Source organism: Hakea prostrata, chromosome 5, assembly GCF_041222555.1.
Source record: "Hakea prostrata isolate BN-2017 chromosome 5, UWA_Hpros_2, whole genome shotgun sequence".
NCBI lineage: Eukaryota > Viridiplantae > Streptophyta > Magnoliopsida > Proteales > Proteaceae > Hakea > Hakea prostrata.
Window position 1 is genome coordinate 179,619 of NC_142604.1, and position 11,314 is coordinate 190,932.

The 11,314-nt window shown below is 39.2% G+C and overlaps 1 protein-coding gene across 1 annotated transcript; it reads right to left on the bottom strand.

Moving 5' to 3' along the window:
* Positions 1–412: 412 nt before the first annotated feature.
* On the bottom strand, positions 413–7,259 carry LOC149014233 (P-loop containing nucleoside triphosphate hydrolases superfamily protein). The gene is made up of 12 exons (XM_089156214.1): positions 6,662–7,259; positions 6,358–6,543; positions 5,377–5,562; positions 4,426–4,509; positions 2,623–2,664; positions 2,473–2,544; positions 2,072–2,371; positions 1,920–1,958; positions 1,726–1,830; positions 1,550–1,618; positions 1,343–1,468; positions 413–1,249 (listed from the first exon to the last, which is right to left on the bottom strand). Exons 1-12 carry the CDS (start codon positions 7,034–7,036, stop codon positions 1,070–1,072), a joined length of 1,764 nt encoding a protein of 587 aa, XP_089012340.1. The 5' UTR covers positions 7,037–7,259; the 3' UTR covers positions 413–1,069.
* Positions 7,260–11,314: the final 4,055 nt, after the last annotated feature.

Below are 11,314 nucleotides of genomic sequence, written 5' to 3' on the forward strand. Positions count from 1 at the left end.
GTGAGCCCGTGTACATAGACATTGATGATGCAACTGGTTTGATCAAAACTTCACGGCCGGCATATGACAGATATAGATTTTTCCATCCTTGGGTCTTGGCCTTTGTCCTTGATATTAACTCATGAAAAACATCCTTCTTCGACACCCCAATTTCAGTGGGCAACCCCAAATATTTTTTTGGTCCATCACTTTGCTTGACACCTAGGACCCTGCTAAACCACCTTCTAAATTTGTGGGGTGTATTTGGGCTAAAGGTTATAGTGGATTTTTTCTTGTTGATGGCCTGTCCACTGGCTGCACAGAAGAGATCCACACAACCCTTAAGATTGTTAACTTCCTCAAGTTTTAGCTCTGAGAATAGTAAACAGTCATCGACAAATAGCAGGTGGGATATAGGTGGAGCTCCCCCCTTTACTCTGATGCCACTAATAAGATTCTCTGCCTCGGCCTTTTCCAGCATTCTACCTTAAAGTTTCTTTGATCCATATATAGTAAGTTGTTATAAAACTCTTGGTATAGCTAAATCATCTTCCATGGTTGAACCGTCTATCATGTCTTCTTCTATGGCTAAATCACCTACCATGATGCAAAACATTCCTCTCAGAAGACACACCAAAATTATCCATCTCTAAATTCTCAGAGTGACAGAACTTCACTTTTAGTCAAAAAAACAAAAAACATAAGATATTGAACATACCTTCCTGCCCTTATCTCAATCCTCCTCTTGCAGTTCCTCGCAGTAGCACCAAAAATCAGGGCCCCACTACTGCATCCCCTTTTCAGTTACTCAAAAACTTTAAAAAAAAAATCAATTTAAGCCTCATCCAAAAATTTAGAATTACTTTAACCAAAAAGAAAAAAATTAGAATTACATTATCAAAAATATTGTACAACTGCTCCTTGCTCCTCGTATAATTTGGTCCTTATACTTTCTCATCCAAAAAACAGAAGAAAAGAAAACCCTAAAATTTAAATATCACAACATACAAGTGAACCCAAAATTGAAGGCAGCACTTAAGAAGTGAAACCCAAACTAAGAGACTTTGACACTAAGATAAATCCTATCTTGCTAATATCTGACAAACTGCCGATTATCATCTGCTGATTTTCTTCCATATGGATTGTTTTCGCTAAACCCATTTCGGGTGCCTTCAACTTTACGAGCCTTATTCCTGAACTTGGATGCGCTGCTGTCGAGATTCAGGTTAACCTTTGGAGGACATGAAAAGCCAAAAGATGCAGCAACAGCCTGCCCAGCATAATCCAAAAGAAGTGTCAATTAGGTATCATCAAGCAATATTACATATACTGAACACTGTCAATCAAAAGCTAGTTTTGGCACCTGAAGGTCAAGACGATGAACATTGAATATGTCCTTCAGAGAATGTGAATTGTAGGCTAGAATATAAGATCTATATGCATCTTTAGCTGATTTATTCAAAAAATAGTTTTCAGCCACCAGTTTTACCTGCATCAGATCCCCAGCTACTTTAGTCCTTTGTATTCAATTCATCAAAGATCAAACTATCAAATAAGAAGTAAAGATTACCAGCTGGGACTGCACATTCTTCAGCTTTTTTTCATCAAACTCGTATTCTTTAACGGGAACTTTAGCAGCCTGCCAGTAAACATAGGATATTCATGTATAATTCAAACTTCAATTATCCAAACTTCTTCCCTAAGATAGAATCTAAGGTAATATTCCTATTTATAAGAATACTAGACCTTAAGATAGCGAAGAAATTGCAACTCTTCTGGTATTAAGAAAAGTAGCGCATGACCCCTTCCACCTTCTCCACGTGCTGTTCGACCCACACGATGAATATACTCCTATGATAACAAGCACATAAAACATTAACAACACAACTCAAAAAGAGGGCAGACCAAAAAGCCCACTGTGTTTGCATGTAAGTAGGTACCTTGGGATCATCTGGAGGATCATACTGCACAATCCAGTCCTAGGAGTAGGAAAAGGGAAGTGATGGAGAAGACAAAGTCAGAATTATTCACACCATTAAAATGAATGGCAGTCTCCAGCAATCATACACAAGCAAAGCCAAAAAAAATATACCACATCAGGAATATCAAGCCCACGAGCTGCAACATCGGTACATAATAGGATGCCCTTTTCTGCCTTGCAGAACTCAAAAAAAGTATGTGTTCGTTTCTGCTGCTTCTGTTTTCCATGAATATCAAGGCAATCTACATGAATGTATCTGAGAAGATCTGCATGATATTTGACAGAGTTACAGGAGGAAAAGAAAACCATCACTTTCTTTGACAGATTCCTCTTCAAAAAGGAGTACAGAAGAATGAATCTTTTAGCACTGGGCATGATACAATATCCTTGCTGCAGCCCTTCATTGGTGACCTGCAACACCATGCATCTTATCAGCTTCTTTCCGCTGGAAGGATAGACAAAATATTCACATTAGTAAATATTCAAAATAATCCTGCCACTTATTTATTTACCTTTTTCCTCCCATCATCCACACCAATGTACACTGGAGTAGATTGAAATGACAACCGAGCAAGATCCTCAACCTGCACCATGTATTTTTCTTCTTTTAGTTTATCATGACAGTAAGAAATCACCAGTCAAATTATGCAAAAAATACACACCTTTTTAGTCTGCGTTGCAGAGAAAAGAGCTGTTTGCCTCTCCTGACACAATTGAAATTTATTTCATCAGCTCAAAGCTCAACATGTAATCAACCAGTCCAAGTAATAGTACTCAAATAACAGAGAAATCAACACAAAAGTAATAAAATCAGAGCACAAATCCCAAACAAGCTGTTAGGAATTAATTACAAATATATAGAACATGAGAAATAATTAAGGCACTAAAGTTGCTTATTCAATTAAACCAACCACCAGGCCAGTTAAGTAAATCTTTGAAAATGAAATCAACTATGCCAAAGAAAATATTGAAATGGCCTCCACACACGGAATGAGATAAAGTAGGCAAAAAAGGAAGAACCACCTAGTTCACATCAACAAAAATAAGTCTAAGAGGTATGCTGGACATGTCCAGAGCATTAGTTCTGCTCCAGCATTTCAGCCACTTGAGCAAAATAGGCTTCAACATGAGTATAATGGTACCCGAGCATAAGGAACTGGCACCAAAGAGGAAGAAGATGAAGTGGAGAGAGAAGGGATAGCGTGAGATAATCATTGATTGCTTCTATTGCACCAACCATATGTTTATATTGATTCAGTTACGTTTCAACCATAGCAGAAATTGGTAAAGCAGTGCCAAAGAGGAAGATGTAATGGAAAGAGAGAGAAGGGCTAGAGTAAGATAATTATTGATTGCTAATTCTGATTTCATAATCTTATTAGAAATCCATTCAGAATAAAAGTTCAGTAAAAATGAAAACAAAGTTCTCACTAAGCTAAGCCCAAGGCCTCATTAATAAAAAAGGAAAAATAAAAGCAATAAAGGCAGCTATGCTAACAGACAAGAATATTGCATGGTAAACTGGTCCATTGAAGTCAACAGACCAGCACCTCACGATATACATAGCCAATGGCAGCTTTACCTTGCTTGTCTTTAGGTATTTTAACAGGCACCATCATTGCTATACCCTAAAAACTTTCTTAAGAAATTAATGTTGCCAATTTTGAACACAGATGATAAATATTAGCATGTAGTATGCATTCATATAACCCAACTCTTTTACCAATGAATTCAATGGAAAAAGTCCACAGTGCTGCTCAAAAGGATGGTAAGACACCATAGTTGTCAAGGTGTTGCCTAGGCGACACCTTGCTGTTGAAACATCCCCCCCCCCCTCTCTCTTTCTAGGGGGACACCTTGCTAGCCAAAACGTCGTGAGAACTACGTAAGGCACTTCGCACCCCCAATGTCCACATCACATGAGAAGTTGAATGGTGAACCCCACTAGGTGTGCCAAAGCTGGGCTTAAATTAATCATATGGCTTGGCATGTACTATAAAATTTCTAGCACTTTAGAGTGGGTCCAAAACCACTAGATGGATGGTGTCTTTAACCATTATATTCCACTTATTCTGACACCACCCAACTCATTCATGGACTCAAACTAGGCACATGCAAAGGGAGCGTGTGCCTATAGAAAAGAAAATTTAGACATCCAGCCCCACCTAACAATTGTGTGCAATATAATGCTGAGTACTGAGATGCAGTGTAGTCTTGACAGCATCATGCCAATTTCCTGCTGATCCCCTGATAAACCACACCCAACTACCCCCAAGGAAGAAAAAAAAAACAAACACAAACAAAACAGGTTCAACCAATGCCTGCCCCCATCATTTCCAGTTTGCAAGTTGCAACATATATGGCTGTCAGAATGACTAAATAAAGGTAGCAAGTTATATCAGTATTTTCCCCTTAGTGTCTAGCTAATTCAGTTTTGAAACAATAATAAGTAACCAGATATTCACCTTCGGCAATATCTTTATTATCTTCTTCATTTCCTCCTCAAAGTTTGCTTCCAGTAGTCGGTCAGCTTCATCAATCATAAGACACTGCAAAAATAATAAAAGAGCGACTAAGAAACTCCATATACAATAGTACTTGGTGAAGTTTTATTCATACTTAAAACTACATATAATAAATTTAGCCTAATTACATTACAAGATATTAAGATTTCACATCTTATTATTGCTCATTCATCTTTTCACTGGTCAACATTTAAAAACAGAAAAAATCTTAATGACATACAGAACAGTCTCATGCAGAACAATTCCGTTGTCTCAAGTATTCTCACAGAGACCATGGAAAAACCAGGAGATCACATGAATTAATGGGCCAGGCAACTGGGCCTTAGATACAAACATCAGAGCTGTATACATAAGACTCAAATTTCACATGAAACCACTTGTGTGTCTGTCCTTCCACTGGTTAAAGTTTATAAAACAGGATGACTTCTAATACCATATGGAAAAAGCCTGATGCAGAATGACTCCGTGGTCTCAAGTATTCTCACAGAGATCATGGAAGACACTCATCACATCAGCTGATGGGCCAGGAACTGGACCTTGGATACAAACAGCTAAGCAAAATCATAAGAAATAAGCAAAAGCTAGACTAAATCAATTGCATCCACATCCATTCAGTAATCATTGAATTCATTCCTTTAAAAAAAAGATCAACAGTTACATACTGACACTGTCAATTCCATCCCACTCATACCATCCACAACCAACACCCACCTCATAAAAGAAGATAGATCAATACATAAACAGACAGAAAGAGAAAGGAGAAGCACCTTATACAACTAAATAAACGCTGGAAAAATTTTTTCCAGTAAGTAGATATAGAAATGGCTATAAAATAAAACAGTTTCATGTGCATCCACTATTTGCATGGGGAGGGTACAGAGTTCAGTTTACCTTCAAATTTTTAAATATGAACCCCTTTGTAAATTGAAGGTGATCAAGAAGTCTTCCAGGAGTTGCTACTAACAGATTTGCTCCTTTTACAAGGCGCTCTGCTTCTCCCCTTCGAGCTGCACCACCAATAATAAGCCCCAAAGTTTGTGAATGATACTTTAAAAGGTCCTTTGCCACAGCATGAGTCTGTTCATTTAGGTTGGGAATAGAGGAGAGCGTTAGCATGTGTGGAACTCAATATCTATAGAACGCACAAGATGTCACTCCACCTAAGTGCCTCCAACAAGTTGGCAGGAAGGGCATATTGGCAAATTTAGACAAAAGAGAATAGAAACTAGTTAATAATTGCAATAACTCTTGTGAAAATTCTATACAGGACTTTCTTCCTAAATTAAAAGCAAAAGATAGTAGCAAAACGATGGTGATGCTTAATGCCAGCATAGTCTTAAAAGATAAACAATTCTCAAGTAATTGCTGTGCTTGAATCCAGTCATACCCCCCCCCCCCCCCAGTACTCTTAAGAGAATTCTCAAAAATCTGATAAAATACTCTTCCCATTATAAGCTTGTGTAAAGTGACACCTAGAAGGTAATATGGTGGAGTTGGAGAAGACACAACGAGCCATAACAGACAGAGAAGATGGGATGAATCATGAAGATATATATGTAACTCCTATGCTTTTTTAGAAGAAAACTTTTGAGAATTATATCAGAAAGATAGGCCCTACAACTACAAAGACATCACATGAAATCTAAAATTTGAACTTGGCAGACCATATTCTGGAAAACATTTTTCCATCAAATATTGCATTCCAATAAAACTAAGCAGTTTTAACCTCAAATTGCAACCCAGCACATACATGAAGAGAGCATATAGCAACAGATGTTTGACTACTTCAGCGACTGAATATACAAAAACAAGTTCTTTTGACTAAAAAAATTAGGTTTTGATTTAGAGGAAGAAAGGAAGCAAATATCTAACCTGTATAGCAAGCTCCCTTGTTGGACAAATGATAACAACTCCAGTACCGTTACGAGGACTAAAACGGATGTGATACAACAATTCAACGGCTGGTACAAGGAAAGCAAGGGTTTTACCAGACCCTGTTCTTGCAGCTCCAAGAACATCCTTCCCTTCTAAAAGTGGTGGAATTGCTCTAGCTTGAATCTGAATTTTTAAAGAGAGTAGTAGATAAATACCACGTTAGGGGAAAAGCGAAACTTGATGTGAAAAATTCTGCAACGTTACAAAAGTTGAATATTAATGAGACAATGAAGGAAGTTACCTCGGTCATATTCTCGAAGCCCATGTCTTTAATCGCTTTCATTGTAGGTTCTGATATGCTCAACTGAGAGAAACACTGACTACTCATGATTCCTGATCCATTCTGCAATTTCTTCTTCTGCTGTATCTTATCTACAGCCTTATCCTCGCCTTCCTCGCCTTCTCCATCCTCATCGGACATGTTTTGATTCCCCTCGACTGCAACATCTTCTTCTTCCACTGCTGCCGCCGGTGTTGTGTCTTCTTCTTCGCCGTCGCTTTCTGGATTAGCATTCTCCACATCTGAAGACGCAGGAGTCTTCTTATTTGCTCTCTTTCTCTTTCTCTTCTTCTTCATCTCTTCCTCGTTCTTACTGGGAACGCTATCTGCAGCCATAGTGCGACCTATTCTCTGCTTCGCTTTTTTTCTCTCCCACCGGGTAGAACCTGATCTCTGCTTCGCTGAAGAAGAAAAAAAACACAGAAGAAACGTAGAACACAGTCACTAGAGTTTTCTAGGGTTCCCTTTGTACAGTTGAAAGTAGATATTCAGTTTCGGGTTATTTGGTTCAATTTCGGTCCGATTATTTTAGGTAATTCGGTTCAGTTCTGGTTCAGTGAGAGTTTAGCCGCGGATATCAATCGGGATAAGCAGATACTATCACTGTTCACTGAAGAGAAAGAACCGTAGAACCACAAAAGTTGCAGCTCGCCGAATGAGTAAAAACGAAAAAACGGTTGTTTGTGGTTTCTAGGGTTTCCTCTCTCGCTTTGCACCCACTTTCGCTTATAGATTGATAGCACAGTCTACGAGTCCACATGTAGGGGTGTCAACAAAACCTTGTCGGCTTGGCTCATCCAAAACCTGCCTCAGGCCGAGCATGACTTTTTAACTCGAAAAACGGGTTTGGGTTACAAAATAACCAACCCTAACAAGGGCGGCAGGGTTCAAATGACCCGGCCCTACCACACCTTGTGCTAATTTAGGCTCTCTTCGGTATTGATGCGTCCAAAAATTAATCCTTCTTTCAAATCCTGAAAGAATGACCTGTAAAATTTGATTAGATGTGGCCCGACCGCACGGTCGGGTGGCCACCTCCGAAGGCTAAGTTAGTAATAAATCACCACAGATTTTTGGTTTTTTGCAGAACTTAAATTAAAAACGATAATGGGGGGAAACAATTCAAATACCTCTGTTGGGTGTAAGGCTTTAGTTTATATTGGATTTATCTATGGTTCTCCATCGTTGGATAAATCATTGCCTCCCTTTTGCAGCCACCAGATCCTTGGGTCTTACCCTCATTTCAAAAGTAATTGAAGTTACCTTCTCTAGCCCAATTGCTCCTTCCATATTGGTGTCAGTTACCTTATATGTTCACAATCGTGTATCCCGAATTCTATGGGATCACGTCTTTTACAACCGTTATGGTTCCTTTGCCTTTATAGCACCTTGATGTGAGGGCGAATTACGTCTTAAGGAAAGCGACGTTGTAACGAGCCTAGAAGTTCCTACTTCCATATTGTGATATGATCTCTTGTTCCGTTCTTTTACAAGAACAATGTGGAAAAATATTTGTAATTCATAATGCAACCACATAGAGAATCTTCTGCAGAGAGGAGTAGCCATGCCTTCCAAGACAGAAGAGCAAGGTTAAAAGCTTCTAGTTTTTTAAGGTTGAGGCACCTTGTCTAACATGCTTAGATAGCGTGTCCCATGAGATTGTATGAATATGTCTCTTATCTCTGCTAGACCAATAAAAATCCCAAATTATATTTTCCAAAGTTTGAGTAACTGAGACAAGAAGTTTGAAGCAAGACATGATCAGTCTGGACTGGAGTACTATTTTTCTTGCATACAACAGGAATTTTCTCTTCGTTTTTGTCATTTATTATTAACTTACGAAATAAGCGTATCACAATGTTTCTTTTTAAAACTTAAACACCAAAACCTCAACCTTACTGACCTTTTCATGATCCTAAGTTCAGATCTCTAATTTTTTCCCCTCAACAATCAAAGAACAAGATCATCTTCGTTCTGATCTCTATGCAAGACTCACAAACTGTCTTGGTTATCACCACCGATTTAAAACCAGATAGTCTCCCTTCTTTTTTTTCATCATTCACCGATCTGAACTCTAATCTAGACAATCACAGTAAAAAAAAAAGGATTTCTAAACTAGAGGATCGTACCTTCGATCAATCCGTTAAAGCCTTCTCCGTCCTTCTAGCACCATTTCTCTCCTAGATCTTCCCACACCTCTGGCGATGATCCAACGAACCTTGTACTAGGTTAAAATTGTAATTATATAGAGATTAGGGTTTTAGGTTTTCCTATAAATAATCGTTGTAGGATAACCTAGACACATCCGCCTTCAACACATAAGCCGAGACCCACCTCTGCCATAGCTGCATTAAACCATCTAAGAAAGATGTTCTGTTCAGCTGGAGAAGAGTATCAATCAGTTCCAAAAGGAATACTTCTCACCCCTTCTCAAGGGGAGAGCATCTTCATCAAGATTGGGTTGGTGTTTAGTGTACCCTATAGCATCGGAAAAAAATGCATTGGATGGATGCCTGAGCATTGAGAAGGAAGGACGTTTTCTACAAAGGATTGGAGAAACCATCCTGGTATAGGGATTGAGGGCAAGCAAGGGGGGGGGGTACTTTGTAAGGTGTGAGAGTGCTATGAGTGTCACACCCCACCCGTCAGTCTCGGTTACCCGCCCGACAACCCGTGGGTGCGATCCGTCACAAGATCCAAGGTTTTAGTCTATCAACAATATTTAAGACAAATAAAGATACTCAAGAGCAAAGAATATTCAATAACTGAATTAAATGAATTACAGGAGTCCAAAATACTCCAATATCAAAGGAAAGAAAATAAAGAATAAAGGATAAAACAAAAATGAGGGCAGCGAAATATTCAAAAGTGTTTATATAAGTTTCTTTCCAGTTTGCTTTTCTAAGTCAATGAACTTAGACTCAAGTTTAATAAGGTGAGGGGTCCTCCAATTCTTCTCCAGTCTCTGTGCAAACTGCCTAACTACCTTTCGCCTCTGACCATCAACCGGTGCGATAAGCGCACTCCATGCACCCGCAGGAACTCCCGCACATGCTATTTCCATCTCCCACTGGCGGTGCCACATCCTCTTCATACGGGATGGTTCCTTCATAGGAAACCAGCCCATCTTCAGATATAATTCCTTCTTCTGTGCAGGCTATAAACATACAAAGAATAAAGGAATGAGTTCTAAAGAACTCAGTAAGAAACAATCATAAATCTCATCCATCATCCAATAATGCCATGATACAAAAGTAATATGAATGAATGCAAAATATGAATGATACTATGATTTCTAACTATGCAAGTCTCTAACAGTTGACATGCTTTAAGATAAACACCAGCCCTCCTCTAGGTAAGTCTCATCACTCTGATCCGGCAAGGACTGGTTACCTCTGTAGGGATCCAGGGAAAAAGGGAAAGTCCACACCTGGCTCACAAACCATGGTTAGGGGTTAAGTCAACACTCTCTCACCACGACCATTGGTAATGAGTACTGGCGCATGTCGGGGTTTCTAATCCAATGCAAGGTCATAATGGTTACATGTCTACATGAAGTCCAGATACATCCCCTATGGCACCAACCAACTCGGTTCAGTATCCTTCGCAACCTAGGAGTAAGAATCCTCACGGACTGGCTACCTCTGTTGGACTCCACTCCTTAACCCTATGGTCATCCACATATTATTGGGGTGGATGCTCTCATGATTCCTCACGACACCCGGTCCGGTCCTTGGACATCCATGAGCCCAACCCTAACATATGCAACCCTACCATTTATATGACTAACAGTGGACCACCAAGTCACATCACTTCATCATCACGGGTCACTCGGTTTCAATCCCCCTACCGAATGGGTAGTAGCATGTGGGGTACCTAGCCATGCAATCTAGACTCATCCTAATAATGTCATCAATTAGTCATGATAGTGTTGAAGGCATCAGCGGCATGTGTCCCATTCCACGACCTTCGATATCACCAGCCAAGATATCCCAAAAGGAACACCTCAACTATCAGAACCATATACCAATTACCATCATCATATAACATTCACAATTCACCAGGTAATTATGAAATCAAGGCAAACAGCAGTAGTATATCATAATTAAATACAACTACACTAGCATATAATAATAGAAATTAAGACTAACAACTATCAGATTAACATGTTCAAGTATATGTAGATAGATAAGATAGATTGTCCTTACTTGCATATAATTGGAATGTCGGTAGAAATGGAATCCAAAGAACTATTAGAAGACTTTTCTTTCAAACAAGAAACACCTAAACACGGGGTTATTAGAATATATAAGTCACATGAATCAATTTGAATCAGAACCAAATGTCAATTGGTCACTGTTTACCAGCCGGTCACTTGGGCCGGTCGCTTAGGTTGAGCGACCGCCACTAGTGACCGCCCCAAAAACAATGAGTTTCAATCCAAAACTCAGGCTTCTGATTACTCAATTTCAATCCGGATTTCGAGTAATCTTGACCTAAGTCTCGAATTAAACACTCCCTAAACCAAAAAGGGTGAGGGAAAACTAACCATTACCATCAATAGATTACCCATAACCCTCCCCTTGACTGGATTAACCATCTCACGGAAACAGG